Source organism: Vulpes vulpes, chromosome 12 (assembly GCF_048418805.1).
Source record: "Vulpes vulpes isolate BD-2025 chromosome 12, VulVul3, whole genome shotgun sequence".
Lineage (NCBI taxonomy): Eukaryota > Metazoa > Chordata > Mammalia > Carnivora > Canidae > Vulpes > Vulpes vulpes.
The window spans coordinates 125,970,928-125,989,429 of NC_132791.1; the positions used below are offsets into that span (position 1 = coordinate 125,970,928).

Below are 18,502 nucleotides of genomic sequence, written 5' to 3' on the forward strand. Positions count from 1 at the left end.
GTCAAAAAAAACATAAGAAAATGTCATAATATGCTTAACAAAAAGAAAAATTAGAAAGATCACATATGATCTTCTTTTTCTTTGAAAAAATTTAATGGTGGAGCACCTGGGTGGCTCAGTCGGTTATGTCTAGCTTTTGATTTCATCTCAGGTCATGATCCCAGGGTCTTGAGATCTTGCCCCACCTCAGGCTCCACACCTATGATCCTTCTTCTTAGGTGGATACCCCTCCCCACCCCTCTATCTCTCTCTCTCTAAAAAAAGTAAGTAAATAAAAATAAATTAATAGTGATGTATGAACACAGAGAAAAAGATGCAGAATATACAACAAAAATGTTAACAGTGGTATTTCTGGGTAAAGGAAAAATAAGTACTTTCAATTTTCATTTTTGGCTAAGTATATTTTCCTTTTTGTATAATAAGTACATTTTATTTAAGAAAAAGGAGGGTTATGACAATTAAAATGTATAAAATGATCACCCAAAAGCCCTTATAAAAGTACATATAAAATATCAATGTAAACTCAGATTCTGCTGAAATATAAAAAATTGATTCACTATCTTTAGAAATCTGAAATTTAACTATTTTAGCCAAATACATCCTAAGATCTATTAAGATTTAGGTTATCCATTCCCCCGCTCCCCTCCACTTGCCCAAAGGTAACCTAAAAATAAATTTAGAGGAACATCTTTTTTTTTATTTTTAAAAATTTGAGATAGAGCACAAGTTGGGGGCAGAGGGGCAGGGGGAGAAGCAGACTCCCCTGATGCAGGGCTCCATCTCAGGACGCTAGGGTTATGTATGACCTGAGCTGAAGGCAGATGCTTCACTGACTGAGCCACCTAGGTGCCTCTAGAGGAACATTTTAATTAGATGGGTGAGAAATTTTACAAAACTTCAACTTTCTCTCTTGGGAAAACTTTTCCATTTTTCCACCTAGTAGAGAGCTTTGCCAGAAGAAAAGATTGAGCAGTATCTTTGTTAACTGGTCACCAGCCAAGTGGCAATGATATTATAGATTGGCTTTATTCCTGTTACTAAGTTGAGGATAAAAGCTTTCCACAATGTGTCCTTATGGTGCCCATGTAGTTTATCTAGCATGTGAGCCAACTCCACAAATGAAACCTCCGCAGTCCCTGTGTCAGGACACCAGGACAATTTGGTTCTTGTGGTACCAAATGTTCCTAGACAAAGGGTTCTGATTATTGTTTAAGGAGTATTTACGTATTTACTCTACTTAGGGTGCAAGCCATCAGACCGTTTTATAGCTTAAATTAAACTAGAAAGTTTCCCCCATGCAACTTCTCCATCAAATCCATACAAAGATGTGGCTTGAGGCCTAGAAGTGTCCTTTTAGGAGCAGGGAACATCCAGGTGTATAGTAGTAGCTTCTAGCCCATCTGTAATTTCTAACACTGGCCTCCTTGCACAAGAGAAGAAAATGCCTGGGGAACTGTTTTGCATTAAGACAGCTTTACATAAAAGAAGAGAAAAGATAGCATGTTCTGTTTGCTTTTATCTTTTGTTTTTATCAATTCTCTTGAGGATGTTCCTACTATCAAAGACAGAAAAACCCAGTGGAAATCTATGGTGAGGGGTTAGAGATGCTGCATCATCTCTCTGGGCTCATCTCTCTGAGGTATAGGTACGACATCCCTCTCACACAATCACATAAACAGTAGTATCACACACTGTGAACAAGAAATGCCCATTCAATTGCAGAGTGACGTTTACACACTGGTTCTTTACTTTTGTAATTTCTGGGCCAGTTGTCCTGATTATATTAATTATTAAGGTTGTTATTTTAACTTTTTTCCTAATGGGCCAAAACACCCCTAAATATTTCATTAAAAAGCCAGCTCGCTATGCTAGGCACTATATTTTCTTGCTTTGCTAGGTACTTGAATTTTTTACAAGCCAGATCATCAGATCAGACAATGTTTTGACAGATATAATTTATTTTGCATTTAGATCAGAAACCTAAGGCATGGACAGAGATGGAAACATCAGTTCTACCCTTTACTTTGGAGGCCTTGTTTTAATGACAAAACAATATCCAACCTGCTTCCTCATGAAAGGACCAGATCAACAAAGCCTTCATATGAGCATCACAGAATGGCTGTGGTTCACCAACAGGTGTTGCCAGGAGCTTACTTTTTAAGTTTTTGGACCTATTTAAGTCCATAAATTGTAACGTTTATGAAAAAACTGCTGAAGGTCCAGAGGAGAATAAACATGATTAAATATTTTAGGAGAATCTTAAAAATGTGCTTGGCATGTTTATCCTTTTCTGAAAAGGAAGAAATTAAGAAATGGATTTTTAAATGCTTTTACGTTGATCAGTAGTTGGTTTTGGAGAAAAGGGAAGGAAGTTCCTACTTTTAGAATGAGACATACAGCCATCCCCTGTCCACCAGCTGAATTCTATGTTCAGGGGTTTTATAAATCTGCTTGGCCTTTCCTCATGGACTAAATCACCAAAACAAGAGGCTTACTTTTCATTAGGGGAATCTTTTGCTTTTTTTCTTCATCACACTAGACTTATTTTCTTAGTTCTGATGGAAGATTCTCAACTCACTATTGAAAAGATCTACAATTTGTAGGGACAACTATAACATTCTCAAGAGTACTAGGAGAAAATACTGATCATATCTCCTGTTTTTAATAATTGCATGCATAGATAGCAATTTTTGTGTTTGTTTCTGTTTTTTTTTTTATCACAGCATTTTGATAGTGTTGCAGGAGGACATATTGTAAATGCCTTGCACAAGCACTGGCAGAAACTGATTTTAATAATAAGAATTACTTACAGATGTTTTATTTCCAACATTTTCTATTACAACCATTTATTAATATGTTGCAGAGTAAGGTTTATGGTGGAGTTCACAGCAGTGTTTTTCCACAAGGCAATTATGATCACTTCTATTATTTAACATTCATTCTCTGGCTTGAACCAGAATAGCCATCCAATGTAAATTATTCAAAATGGATCATATCTCTAACACCAAATAAAAGTGAGCTCCTATTTTGTGGTGCTTTGTTAAAGGGATCTACTCAGAAGGGATGGGGCCTCTGAAATGGAAGAATCACCCTAGAACCATGTAGCCCCCTGCCTGTAGGGTCGGGGGTGTGGGTACCTGCAGTGCAACACTACTCCAGCATCTTAAATTGTGACTGACGTCTTCTTTGGGGATAATAAGAGAAAAGTGGCTTATTTTGAACAGTTTCAATGAATTTGCTAATGAAAGTTAATTCTTGCTTGAAGAAATCCTGTAATAAATAAGAAGCACACTACTGGTGAGGAATGATGCATACAAAATAATTACAGTTCTTGGTTCAAACCAGTTTCCTAAACAAAACACTTTTCATCTAAATGGCCATAAAAAACAACAGACTGGTCAATGTTTCCAACATTTCATGCATTTTCTGAAATGATACTTTAAAAATATTAGTTGTTCTATTGGAGTTCCTAATTAGGGGCACGGCAGTCAATTGGAAATTAACTTGTCAGTAGGGGTTTGACCTAGTAAATGCATGACTCTATATACCTTCTGCCCTTTAAAAGCAGTGGACAAGTTAGTGTTGAGTGGAAATGCTGCCTGATTTCACGTCTAGCCTGGACTTGCCACTATGAGCTGTGTGACTTTGGACAAGCTATGTTGCTTCTCTAGGTCTCTGTCCTCTCCTTTGTAAGGTGAAGGGGATGGACTAGATTTCTGGCTCTAAGCAAAGGCTAGACACAAGTTGCAAGGCTCAGTTTTCATCGGACTCTCCCTTCTAAGTCCCACTGTAGGTCTGGCCGAAAAGGTTACCATGCTTCTGCGCTGTGTTGTGTCAGGTCTGCAAGGTCCCCGAGAACTGCCTCAAGTTTATCTTTGCCACTTGTCTTCTACTCACGCTGAAAAGGGTCTATGTAGGGCCAACAAACCTGGACCACCTGCTGCTTGTGGTATCCAACCTGCTTCCTCATGAAAGGACCAGATCAGCAAATGGTCCTTTCTCAGCCTATGTCTCCTGCAACTTCTCCACTTCCCAAACCCTCTGTCCTTATCTAAAAATATTAACTTCCAGCCTCCCTTTCTCTCAGCCTCATCTCAACGAGGACTTCTCTGAAAATTCCTGCCACAAAATGCCTGTGACCCATCAGTGATCACGTTCCTTCTTATATCTGAGTTTGGTATGCGTGTGCAAGTGGTAGTTTAGGAGCAGAGATCACCTCATATTGGCTTTTGTATTACCTACAACACCTCACGACAGGCACACAGTGAGGAGGTAACACGGTGCAGAAATGATGAGGAACAGCTCTGAAGTCAGACAGGCCTGCATTCAGATATCTGTGTACTCCTGGATGAGTTATGTAACTTTGCTGAGCCTTCTTGCTCTGCTCTCTACAAGGGGATATTAATCCCTACTTTGTTATAAAGAGAAAATAAAAATTAAAAATGTGGAATTATTAGCAGTAAGTGCTTACTAAATCAATGAGTGGACTAGAAATTAATCAAATGTGAATGACTTAAAAAACCAATTTACAGATATTTTTGCTAATTGGAAGCCTTTATTTATCTCATGATAGCGTTAACGTTAAATACTTTCTCCCCCGTCAATTGCTTTAAAACCAGGACTTGGGTACATGTTTGTTCTGTTTCTCAGAATTTCTCCCACACAGTATGAGTGTGAGATATGCTTTCTTTCCCTCTCTTTTGCCTGAGGAAGAGGGTATGCAGTGAAATCCAAGGCCAAGAAAGTGAGACTCTGAGGCTGGGAAAGTTGGAAGCAATTATTTATAGAGAGTGACTTAAAAGATTCCCTTTATTAGGAAATTTCAAAATAGTCTGATAACTGTAAAAAATATAATTTCAATAAATGAATCCTAGCCAGGGAAAATATCTTAGTACAAGTTTTAAGCCATCCCTATTACATACATCAACTTAATTAAAATTTAAAAAATACATGAACTAAATCCTAAGCCTCAGTTCTATTTGGGGCTCAAAAAGTACCCCCTCTTTTTCTGATATCTACATAATTACACTTTCTTCTGTATTTTACCTTTGTCTTCCTTTAATGCAGACCATGGCTAAAGTCATGGAAATGACTATGGGCTACTTATCCAGCATCCCATATCTACTCTCAATTTCAAAAGTACCCTTCAGCTGGTGTGCTAATCCTATAGCATTTATTTCTAATCTCTCACGTAATGTTTTTTTTAATCAAATATTTTCTCCACTCCACTATGCTCTGAAGAGTCACACCAGTAATACACTGGTGACAGTTATCCTAATGGCAGCAGTGAGCTTAGAGCAGAGTGTGGGTACTATGTTACTTAACTATGGGCTACAATCCATTCTTTCCCACAACCTGGTTTAAGATTAGCCTCATTTCTTCTGGAGCTGTACATGAAGCCTTTCATTCTGGAGCAACTCAGAGGTTGACAGATGAATCACGCTGTGGGCTTTTAAATAATCCTGAATTCTTCTCAGAATCAACTCTTCATTCTACATAATGTATTTGCTGAACTCAGGAATAAACACCTAATTTGTTCAGGCTGTGTTTATATAACCCTCTCTTTGGTGCAAATGAAAAGATTGCCACAATTGTCCCACATTCTATGGGAAGGGTCCACCAGGGGAAGGAAAGGCAATCTAAATGACCTGACAGAGCCTGTGAATTAGGGTGATTCTCCTTGCCCTCTTATCCTTTCAGATTCCATGAACATCAACACATAATGAACACACACATTATGACTTAATAAAGAAACATTAAAAACACAAACTAAGGCCAAAGCAATAATCAACATGGGGCTGTCACTGAGTTTCATTATTTCAAAACCAATGGTCAATGAAAATCCTTAAGTTTCTTTCTTGATATGTAATCTGTTACCTCAGCTTCAGTTTCATATAAAGAATCAATGTCAAGTCATATGTATAAAATATGTCTCAAGTTAAAAGAGACGAATTTGTATCAGAACATGTAACTGATTGAGATGTGCTGGCTCTGGTCTTAGGGCTAGCCTGTGTGAGGTTAAGCAGTAGATTTTCACCAGACCAGTTCGAAATCTCAAATACAAATTAATTAAAAATGTTCTAATCTCTATGAAACACAGTGTTGCAGATGTTTAGCTTAATAGAAAACAGAAACAAATGCTATTTCTCCTAAAATGGCTGGTTTAGAGGCTGCTCAAATTTTTCTAAAATAAGACTCTGAAGAGGGAACCCAGTAATATGAATCTTGCCACAGATTTCACCACTACCAGCTCCCCTTTGTCAGAAGGAGCTGCTGACCTCTAATCTTCATCTAACACTAGAAACTTCAACTAAAAGACCATGTTTACATTCAGGAGGGATTCATAAATACCAATTTTTCATGAATGTGTAAGTAAATAGATGGGTTAATTACCATGGCAACCAAAACCATGTCAAGTCTGTCCTGTGCTGGCAGATATCCTAGTTATTTTTCAAATACTGTCCTTTTGCACAGCTGAGATAAACAGGCTGAGGAATATTCTGTACAGTAAAACAAAAGCTAAAGCCGATAAACAGTTTAACAGGGACCTTCTGAAAGGTTTTCGTAATTCTAACACCAAGAGCTCCACCAAAACACAGTGAGTCCTGCACAGACTGATCTAGGTGTTCCAGACACAGTGCTGTAACCAAAATCAGTGAGGAAAAGAAAATCTTAAATGGCAGACACTAAAGGAATTAAATCATCTCCTAAAAGAAGCCCATTAATTATTTGCTTAGAGAAAACAGCCAAAGAAAGGAGTAAGAATGCATAATAGAGGTAGGCCATTTTGAGGAAAAGAAACTCCATATTCTGGAAAGTGGGTATTATTTTCTAACTTTCAGGACCAGAATAACTCTATTTTGTCATATTTTAATATGATGTAAAATTTCTCTGGGAATTTCATTAACAGATTGTGAATGGCAGTCAAATGCTCTTAAAAATAATTATGATTATAGGTCCAGCCAAACAGCTTTCAAAACAAAACAAAATCACCACAAAACACAGCAGTGTATATGTTACTCTGTACAGCACAATCTTTTTTTTTTAAAGTTTATTTATTTATTCATGAGATACACAGAGAGAGAAGCAGGCTCCCTGTGGGGAGCCTGATGTAGGACTTGATCCCAGGACCCTGGGATCTCAACCTGAGCCAAAGGCAGATGCTTAGTCACTGAGCCACCCAGTTGCCCTGTACAGCACAATCTTAAAGGAACCAACAATTAATGCAGATTTCAGAGGCATCAAGGCAGCAGGAAGAGCAAAAGCTTAGAATATACATATGAACATATATATTTTTTACTACCAAAAAAGAATGTTTGAAAATACCTGTATGATTGGCCAGCCAACCAAAATCTAAATTTAAGGAATATTTATGGGATGCCTAGGTGGCTCAGCGGTTGAAAATCTGCCTTCAGCTCAGGGCATGATCCTGGAGTCCTGGGATAGAGTCCCATATCAGGCTCCCTGAATGGAGCCTGCTTCTCCCTTTGCCTATGTCTCTGCCTCTCTCATGAATAAGTAAATAAAATCTTTAAAAAATTAACTAATTAAGGAATATTTAAAATTACTTTTTTTCAGGGAAATGATTCTACATAAATTGTACTGATTCCTTGACTACTAATTCCTCAAACCTTGACTTTAAGGCTTTAGAGATGCATGGCATCCAGGCTGTCCAGACTATGCCTGCATCATGCTTTTGTGCCTGTGGTCTCTTAGAATCTCTTGTCATCTCCTCCCGGTAAGGGCTCTTAGCATCAGTATGCATAGCAGTAGCAGAGGAATCTTGTGACCAAATTATTTTTAGCCAGAATACAATGCTATTTTATGCACTCCTAAGAGACCTGGTTATAGGATTACAAATGATGAATAGAAATATTTTCCTAACTGGAAAGGAAATATCTCCATTTTAGAGGGCTCAACCAGAGAACCATAGATACTTACCTCAGGAAGTGCTTCATTGCGCCCGTTGTGATTATCTATGTGTTAGCCACTGTCCTCAAGTAAATGCTTCCAAATTTGCCTTTGTCAGAGTATGTGTAAGCTGTGGGAAGAAATTTAATATATTTACTATTAATGGGACTAGAAATCCCAAAACCAAGATCACTGCTTTAGTAAGCAGATAACATGTCATGTACCAGAACATGATCAACTAAACTGCTCACATAGCATTGCAATTCAGTGAATGGTGATTACAGCCAAAGGCTTTCACTTTATAGTTATGTAGTTAGTCTTTCATTGTTAAGTCCCTTGCTGGAGAAATAATTCCTTTCATAAGCAGTCTAGTCAATAGTAAGGTTTTTCTCTGTCTTGGGTATTATTCCTATATTTTGAAGAACAGTATTTGTAAGAAATGAAAAATCATAAAACGAACTATCATAATTTCCAGATATTTGGTGGTCTTAGATCTGGCAGCCTCAGCTTTCCAGAAGTACAACTCAAAAATAGCCAGAAGCCACTGCTGATATCTTTAAGCTAAAAATTAGATGATAAAGAGCCAAGTACTCCAAATGAACGTTATACCCGCAGCCCCCCCTTCCAACTTTTTTTTGGCACTTTGAACAAAACAATGAAGTTTTCTATTTGTCTAGCACTTTCCAGTTTGCAGTTTGCTTTTGCAACATCTACAGGCTATTGGTCTTCCTCCTCCCTACAAGGAGGTTGCCAGAAGCTGCCTGCAAAGCAGCAAATTGGGACAAGATGGAAGGGTACAGACTAGAGAAGAGAGAGTGGCTGGAGGCAACTGAGAGAAGAGACGAGTGGGGCCCCAGGCTGTGGGAGACAGGCAAGGAGCTGAGACACCACTGCCACCCAGAACAGCCCAAATAAAAGCCAGGTTTTTCTCTTACTACATATGTTTCTGTAACTCTTCCATGAATGTTTGACAAAGAGTAAAAGAGTGTCTACACCTCCACTGAAGATTGCAGTTGCTTCTGGGAGGTGAGGGAAGGAGTGAGGACTGGAGTAAAGACCCCTGGGGAAAACTGGCCTTCGACTTCCTGGTTTTATTTCTTAACATGTATCTGAAGCCAAACAAAGGGGCAAGAATGTATAATAGAGGTAGGTGGTGGGAAGATGTTTTGTGCTTTTATGGCTTTAAAAAAATGAATCCAGTCTTGTATTAAAGTGTTAGTACCTACCCAGCATCCAGATGGTGGTTCTGAATATGGTTGACAATAAAGGGAACTAGGGTTCCTTGGAGAAATGGCTGATTCTAGGGCTGGGGCAGGGAATATACAGGGTGTGCCTGAAGAATCTTGTGCCAGAAAGTAAGGGAGTGCTTGAAAGACAAACAGTCAAGGATATATCAAATACAACAGGAGCCAACCAAAAAAGCTCCCAATGGCCAAAGCTGGAACTATTTAAGTAACAAAATAAATAAAGTAGTATTGGATTATTGCCCAAAGTAGGAAATAAATATCCATGACTGCATACTGATATAAATGACTGAATAAATAAATAAGGGGGAATAGGTAAGTCTTTAGTACAAATGAATTCCAAATAGTTTATGTGGATACTCTGCCCTCAAGGAGGGGGAGTCTAACACCTAATCCCTTAAATGTAAGCTGGACATAGTGACTTCTTGAGCACAAAATGGAAACGGGGGGAAATTAGTAACTTTGCACTAGATGAAGTTGGCAAATACTACCTCAGCTAAGTGATTAAGGTTAACACCACAATGACAAGTCATATTGAGACTCTGTACCCTTGATACGATGTGATATAAAAGGCACTTTACCTCTTGGGTCTACCTATTCCTCCAAAATAATGAGAAAAACATCAGATAAATTCTTATTGATACTCCACAAAATACCCAATCAGTACTCCTTCTAATTCTCAAGATCATCACAAAGAAGGGAAGTCTGAGGAACTGTCAGGGCCATGAGATTCCTAAGGAGACACAGATATTAAGTGTAATGTGCTATCCTGGATGGGATCCTGAAACAGCAAAGGGACATTAGGTTAAAAACTAATGAAATCTGGGGGCGCCTGGCTGGCTAAGTCAGAGGAGCATGTGACTCTTGATCTTGGGGGTTATAAGTTCAAGCCCCACCTTGGATATAGAGATTACTAAAAAATAAATAAACTTTATTTTTTTAAGATTATATTTATTTATTCATGAGAGATACAGAGAGAGAGAGAGGCAGAGACACAGGCAGAGGGAAAAGCAGGGGCTCCATGCAGGGAGCCTGATGTGGGACTCGATCCAAGGTCTCCAGGATCAGGCTCTGGGCCGAAGGTGGCCCTAAACCGCTGAGCCACCTGGGCTGCCCAGAAGGAGACTATATTAAAGACATCTGAACCTTGTCCCACAAGCAGTGGGGAACTACTACAAGTTTTCAAACTGAGATGTGACATGATCAGACTTCTGGTAGTAAAAATATACTCTGATTGTAGTATGGAGAGTAAGTTAGATTGTGAGAGAACTATAGGTAGGGCACCATTTAGAGGGTTGTTACAACAATCCAGGCAGAGATAACCAGTGACCGGAGAAGACAATAGACAGAGATAAGTGTTATGGATTTGAGATATTTAGAAAGTAAAATCAAGAGGACTTGGGTTAATTTACTGATTAGGGAACACTAGTGAAGGAAAGGAGGAGTCAAATACCATGCCTGTCCCTATGGGTAGACAGTAGGATCTTCCTTCCCCTAAGGTATGGAATTCTGGAGATGCAGATCTAAGGGTCTACGTGTATTTGGGGGTCTTTGCAGCGTTTTGAACTTGCAGGGTCAAGTGGTAGTGTGGATATACATGGATCTGAAAGTCAAGAGAGAAATCTCAGCTGGAGACAAAGATTTGGGCTTCTCCAGCATATAGATGGTAATTAAAACCACAATCCAGAAGGAAATACTGAGTCAATAGTATATTCAACATTTGTTGCTCATAAATAGTTCTTTGTCCTTAGAGTAATAAATTAGAGTTGTACTACTAAGGCAATAAAAAATAAAATACATTTCAGAAAGATTTTATCAAAATAACAATAATATCCTTAAATTGTTAGTTTGTTCTTTAGAAAACTGGTTTATCTAAAAAAATGCCTTTTCATAATGATGTGGGAGAAGTGTGGTATTGTAATAACACTTGAGCTTCCTGTGCTCTACATAAGTGTTCCTGAATCTATCCATTCCAAATAAACAAAACAAACAAAACACATTCCTGAATTCTATGTGCTAGCATCGTGCTGGGTATTATCACATAGTTTAATACTGCAGGGGAGCTTTACTATTTAAGGGAAAATTCAGCAAATATGGCAGTGTGTGCATGGTGCTTAAGAGCATGAGCTTTAGAGACAGTTCATATCTGGGATCTTCCACTCGCCAAGTGGCTTCAGACAAGTTGTTTAACCTTTCTAGGGTTTAGTTTTCTTCCTATTAGATGGGAAAAAAATTATAACTACCTTGTGGGGTTGTACTAAGGATTGAATGGACCAAAGCAAGTAAGGTGCTTAGCATAGTGACAGGTATACAACATACACTAAATGAGTTGGTACTCATTGTTAAGATTAATATTTCATCATTCTTATTAAAGACTCTTCTAAAATAAAAAGTCATTTTGTCAACTGAAGAATCACTGAGGAGACTTTAGATAAATTGTGTCCCATTGTGACCTGACCTGGGACATTGACAGTGATGGTGGAGACAAGTGAACAGAAGTGGAAGATATTCAGAAGGCATTACCAAGTGGATGGGAAAAGTAAGGAGATGGAAAATCACACTTAGTTCCAATTATCTGTCCCCCAAACAGGAAACAAAAACAACAATTAGTTCTAGTTATCTAATTCTCTGTCCCCCAAACAGGAAACACCAGAAGTGGCTTTGGGTGGAAAGCTTGTGTAAGTGCTATTAGCTCAGGACTCACTGGGTATTCCATTTGGTAACTTCATTAAATGTTTTCTGTTACAAAAATTACTGCCCACTAAGTTTTTTAAATCTAGTTTTGTTTTAAAGGAGGCACAATTGTCAATGTCCTAGTTACTGTTAACTAGACCATCTGTGTAAAGATAGGAACATGAAATAGTGTGCAAAGTATGATACTCTGAGCCACTATGGTTTCACAAAAATGTCTTTTGAGTTGCTTTTCCCCAGAGTGGTGCTGAGTTAATCTATTCCTTTGTAGCCAAAGCATCATTTTTCAGGTGCTGGGCAGGGCCAGACATCAGGGAGAATTGAGGCTGCCTCTGGTCTGCACAGCACTGAAACAAAACGGTAGCCCTCTCAAGTATTTCATACACCAGCCTGTTGATTAACTCGATTAATTAAGTCACTTGGCTTTGTTTGTGTCTGTCTCACTACTTGAAAAACACTCCTATTAGCTTTTTGTTTAACTCAGAATTATTCAGGTATTATTTATATAAAGTTCACCATTTTTTTTTTAGTCAGACATGAACTCTAATGCCACCGGCTTCACAACATGCAAGGACATGCAGGAACTGCGCTGTGTGCCATCTCTTCCCTGTGACCTCCTCTCCAGAGGGGTTTTTCACCAGGTGGACACCAGAATTACCTCCTGCTGTTCTGAAGTGGTGCATTTCCTATTTCTTTCCTTTAGGGCACCAGGGAAGCCATGGGGCCTGACACAACGCCTGGCACATTGAGGGGGGCGCTCAGGATGGGTCTGTTGGGATGAACTCTGCACCCTTCTAGAGGAATGCACTAATCCATAACTGTACCAGTAAAACAAAAAATCTCCCCACTGGAAGAGAAAGAAAAGCTTGTAGATTTTTTTTTAACCAAAATAAAGAATATGATCATAATCGTGGGTTTCCTGATCCTTTCAGTTTATCTGCAGTGATTCCTCTCCACTACCCAGACCTGTTCCAAAGGAAAGGATCAAATGACTATGTTTGATGCATCAAACATCTCCACAGATCTGTTGACACTTCACTGCTGTGTGTGGGTTATGTCCCCTTTGTACCTTTTTTTTTTTTTTTTTCCCAGCTGGGAAGAAAGGAACAGCAGGAGTGATCTGCTCCTTTGAGAACTCATTCTCTCACCTGGCATCAGGGAACTGCCCTGCCTCCTTTGAGTGAGAAACCCCCTATGGCTCTTTGTAGAGTCCCTCAGGGTGACCCTGCCTCTCAGAAACCCTTCTGTCTATTGAGCATCCCAGGGAATGAATTAAGCACTCAACTAGAGGGAAGAGAAATCCTTTCAATAAAATCATAATCCCTACATGAGACAAAAAAAATTGTATGTAGCCCTTTAAATTCTGACTAACAATTGTAACTGTTAACAACCAAATGCTTGTGGACTCATAATGTTTATATGTAAATAAAAGTCTACAAAGTGAACAGTGTTCTACTCTCATAATTTGCCTAATTTGGGATTATTCTAGCTTTAAAAAAAGTTGTATGGAACACATTTAAAAACTAAAATTCAATTTACAAATTTAGTCTCAGCCTAAAGTTTTGTGATTAATAGCTTATATTTAGGGATCCCTGGGTGGCGCAGCCGTTTGGCGCCTGCCTTTGGCCCAGGGCGCGATCCTGGAGACCCAGGATCGAATCCCGCGTCAGGCTCCCGGTGCGTGGAGCCTGCTTCTCCCTCTGCCTGTGCCTCTGCCTCTCTCTCTCTCTGTGTGACTATCATAAATTAAAAAAAAAAAAAATTAAAAAAAAAAGCTTATATTTAAAAGGTGCTTACCATGAGCCAGGCAATATTCTGTGATATATTTGTTTATATTAACTTACTTAACAGTCATCCTGTTATGAGGTGAATAATAATAATTATCTCCATTTTACAGCTGGGACAATTGAGGCACAGAGAGGTTCAGCAACCTTCCACGGTCACACAGCTATTCCTGGCAGAGCTGGGATTCAAAGCCTTGCAGCCTGGCTCCTGAGGCATTGTTATGAATCACTCTCCTGTGCTGCCTCTGGAAACCAGTGAAGTAAAACTCTGGACTGACAGAAGAGTGAAATAAATAAATAATGTATTCAACTCAAACTAAACTGCAGAGCTAATGATAAAGCTCAGATGTACATCTATCTGCACTTGAAAACTTAGTGTTCCTCTGTGACCTAGCAAGGGAACTCTTGCATAATAAGGGTTACTAGTCCACTAAAAATTAAACTCTTTCCTGTCCTGAAGCAAATGCACTGTAGATCGGAAAGTTTCCAAACAAGAACATTTTATGGGAAGTTACACAACAGAGCCCCAACGGGTGGGCTTTATATCCTCTCCTGAGGCCACATGTCCAAGGACATATGAATCCTTAGTTGTAGAATGATGAAATAACTCATAGTGAAAAGTTCCCTTCCCCTCAGTGTAAATCTAGTGCTCCCTTGGGGGAGAATCCAATGAAATTCAAGCTCCAGCTGTTTGTGTGGTGATTTCATTTTCCCCAAATTACTCTTTGAATCATTGATTGGTGGGACAGGGTCTTCAAATCAGCATTTTCCCTGGGTTTGCTTTCAGCCCACCTCTGTTTTTGTTTTCATAATACACTACACCTTTTAGTTTACAAATAAAATACTTTTTTTTTTTTTTACTGTACATGAAATATATCTAATGGCTGGTAAAATATTCACATCTACTTAGAAAATATGTACTAACTAGAATGAGTTTTCATAAAGTCATTGAAAAGCAAAATAAGTTCCATTCTCCTTTAGGTTTCTCTAATTGGTTGTTTTCTCTTCATGCTATAACACAACTGAGGAGGAAAAAATCAAACAGGTCAGTCTCAAAATGTGTAATTATAATTGGGGAGGAAGACACATTCCTCTCTCTGTCGCCTGGGGTCTGGATTAAAAAGACAAGGTTTGGGCAACATTTTTTAGCAGAAGTGAAAAAAAGTCTGCTTAGCATTTGAGGGAGGGGGTCACAACTGCAACTTCACCCTGCACATGATAAAGTCAAGTCAGCAGTAGCAAAATTATTTGCCACTGATTTAATTTCCTCACTTTGAGCTTCTCTTTTCATTTCACTTGAAAGAAGGAAACAATGATACGTTGAACCATAGGGTCCAGAAATAAAACTTTCATAATTTTCTCCCCTAAAAATACATTTGATCGAAAGCTGCTTTGGGCATCAGAAGAAAGCCTATGGCTAATTTGGTTCAATTCTATTTATCCTGTGTCTTTATTATACTATTCCACTTTCAATATTTTCTAAAAGTATTTGAGAAAATTTCACGATGGAAGTACTAAACTCCAAGTAAATGTTCTTAACCTGTGGGGCAATTTCCACTTTCCCCCCAAATATTCTCAGAGTATTTACTCAGAGTAACACGGTTACTAGTGCCGTGCTAGAGTCCAGTGAAATCACAGTATTGACATCCCTCAATCAGCCAAGGAGAGATTTGTGATGCTTACAGTAACAGATACAGGCTCCTCTTTTTCCACCCTTCCTTCAGCCTTAGCTATATATCTAGTGGGGAAGGAAAAACAGAGGAGCAAGGCAACTATTCCCATAAAGGCCCAATCTTACAGATATTTGAAGCCAAGATCATTTTAAAATGTGATTACTTCAAAATTGCTCCCAAACACCCATGTCTCTGTGGGAATAGAGACAGGGGCACAGATGGCTGTAGATGAGGAGTGGCTAGCAAGCCACCTGCCACGTGAGGGACTGGACTCTGGCTGAGCTGATCCACAAAGCAGAAGGAGGAGGTCAGTCTTTGAAATCTGGTGGGCCTGTGTATTTGAGTTTTTTTCCAATTTTTTGAGGGATGCTTGTATTGCAACGTATTTCCTTCTTAGCACTGCTTTTGCTGAATCCCAAAGATTTTGAATGCTTGTATCTTCATTTTCACTAGTTGCCAGGAATCTTTTTAATTCTTCTCTATAGCAGGATGATCTTTAACCTCCACGTGTTTGAGTTTCTTCCAAATTTCTTCTTATGATTGAGTTCTAATTTCAAGCATTGTGTCCTGAAAATATGCAAGGGACAATCCCAATTTTTTTTTAAAGATTTTATTTATTTATTCATGAGAGACACAGAGAGAGAGAGAGGCAGAGACACAGGCAGAGGGAGAAGCAGGCTCCATGCAGGGAGCCCCACGAGGGATTTGATCCCGGGGCTCCAGGATCATGCCCTGGGCCGAAGGTGGTGCTAAATTGCTGAGCCACCCGGGCTCCCCAATCCCAATCTTTTGGTATCGGTTGAGACCTGATTTGTGACCCAGTATGTGGTCTATTCTGGAGAAAGTTCCATGTGCACTTGAGAAGAATGTGTATTCAGTTGCGTTCGGATGCAAAGTTCTGTATATATCTGGGAAATCCACCTGGTCCAGTGTATCATTTAACACTCTTGTTTCTTTGGAGATGTTGTGCTTAGAATCTCTGTCATTTGCAGAAAGTGCCGTGTTAAAGTTTCCTATTAGTGTATTATTATCGAAGTATGTCTTTATTAATTGATTGATATACTTGGCAGCTCCCACATTAGGGGCATAAATATTCATGATTGTTAAGTCCTCTTGTTGGATAGACCCTTTAAGTATGATATAGTGTCCCTCTTCATCTCTTACTACAGTCTTTGGGATAAACTTTAATTTGTCTGATATGAGGATGGCTACCCCAGCTTTCTTTTGAGGACCATTTGAATAGTAAATGGTTCTCCACCCTTTCATTTTCAGGCTGGAGGTGTCCTTAGGCCTAAAATGACTCTCTTGTAGACAGTAAATAGATGGGTCTTGCTTTTTTATTCAGTCCAAAACTCTGCGTCTTTTGATGGGATCATTTACCCCATTCATGTCCAGAGTTACTATTAAAAGATATGAATTTAGTGTCATCGTAATACCTATTCAGTCCCTGTTCTTGTGGATTAGTTCTTTGGGCTTCCTCTTTCTCTTAGAGGGGCCCCCTTAATATTTCTTGCAGAGCTGGTTTGGTGGTCACATATTCTTTCAGTTTCTGCCTATCCTGGAAGCTCTTTATCTCTCCTTCTATTCTGAATGAGAGCCTTGCTGGATAGAGTATTCTTGGCTGCATGTTCTTCTCATTTAGGATCCTGAATATATCCTGCCAGCCCTTTCTGGCCTGCCAGATCTCTGTGGAGAGGTCTGCTATTAATCTAGTAGTTCTCCCCATATAAATTAGGTATCTCTTGTTGTTGCTGCTTTAAGGAATTTCTCTTTATCTTTGGAATTTTCAAGTTTCACTATTAAATATCGAGGTGTTGAATGGTTTTTATTTATTTGGGGGGGACCTCTCTATCTCCTGGATCTGAATGCCTGTTTCTCTCCCCAAATTAGGGAAATTCTCAGCTATGATTTGTTCAAATATGCTTTCTGGCCCTCTGTTCCTCTTGGCGCTCTCTGGAACCCCAATTATACGTACACATAGATCAGTGGAGCAGAACAGAGAACCCAGAAATGTGTCCTCAACTCTATGGCCAACTAATATTCAACAAAGCAGGAAAGAGTATCCACTGGAAAAAGGACAGTTTCTTTAATAGATGGTGCTGGGAAAATTGGACAGCCACATGCAGAAGAATGAAACTAGACCATTCTCTTACATCATACACAAAGATAAACTCAAAATGGATCAAAGATCTAAATGTGAGACAAGAATCAGTCAAAATCCTAGAGGAGAACACAAGGCAACACACTTTTTGAACTTGGACACAGCAACTTCTTACAAGATATATCCATGAAGGCAAGGGAAACAAAAGCAAAAATGAACTGTTGAGACTTAATCAAGATAAAAAGCTTCTGCACAGCAAAAGAAACAGTCAACAAAACTAAAAGACAACCTATAGAATGGGAGAAGACATTTGCAAATGACATATCAGATAAAGGGCTAGTATCCAAGATCTATAAAGAACTTATTAAACTCAACAGGAAAGAAACAATTTTATCATGAAATGTGCAAAAGACATGAACAGAAATTTCACCAAAGAAGACATAGACATGGCCAACAAGCTAATGAGAAAATGCTCCACATCCCTTGCCATCAGGGAAATATAAATCAAAACCACAATGAGATACCACCTCACACCAGTGAGAATGGGGAAAATTAACAAGGCAGGAAACAACAAATGTTGGAGAGGATGTGGAGAAAGGGGAACCCTCTTGCGCTGTTGGTGGGAATGTGAACTGGTACAGCCACTCTGGAAAACTGTGTGGAGGTTCCTCAAATCGTTAAAAATAGAGCTACCCTACGACCCAGCAATTGCACTTCTGGGGGTTTACACCAAAGATACAGATGCAGTGAAAGACTGAGACACCTGCACCCCCAATGTTTATAGCAGCAATGTTCACAATAGCCAGACTGTGGAAGGAGCCTTGGTGTCCATCGAAAGATGAATGGATAGAGAAGACGTGGTGTATGTATACAATGGAATACTACTCAGCCATTAGAAACGACGAATACCCACCATTTGTTTCAATGTGGGTGGAACTGGAGGGTATTATGCTGAGTGAAGTAAGCCAATTGGAAAAAGACAAACATTATATGGTTTCATTCATTTGGGGAATAGAAAAAATAGTGAAAGGGATTAAAGGGGAAAGGAGAGAAAATGAGTGGGAAATATCAGAGAGGGTGACAGAACATGAGAGCCAC

General features: G+C 39.1%; 1 protein-coding gene across 10 annotated transcripts in view; it reads right to left on the reverse strand.

Annotated features, from left to right (window-relative positions):
• The window catches only part of ELMOD1 (ELMO domain containing 1), a 95,563-nt gene that overhangs the window by 38,139 nt on the left and 38,922 nt on the right, over positions 1–18,502 (reverse strand). For all 10 annotated transcript variants that reach the window (XM_072729908.1, XM_072729904.1, XM_072729912.1 and 7 more), the window contains one exon: positions 7,942–8,041. In XM_072729908.1, coding sequence (XP_072586009.1) covers positions 7,942–7,958 — 17 coding nt within the window. In that variant the 5' untranslated portion in view covers positions 7,959–8,041. The remainder of the gene's footprint in view (positions 1–7,941; positions 8,042–18,502) is intronic.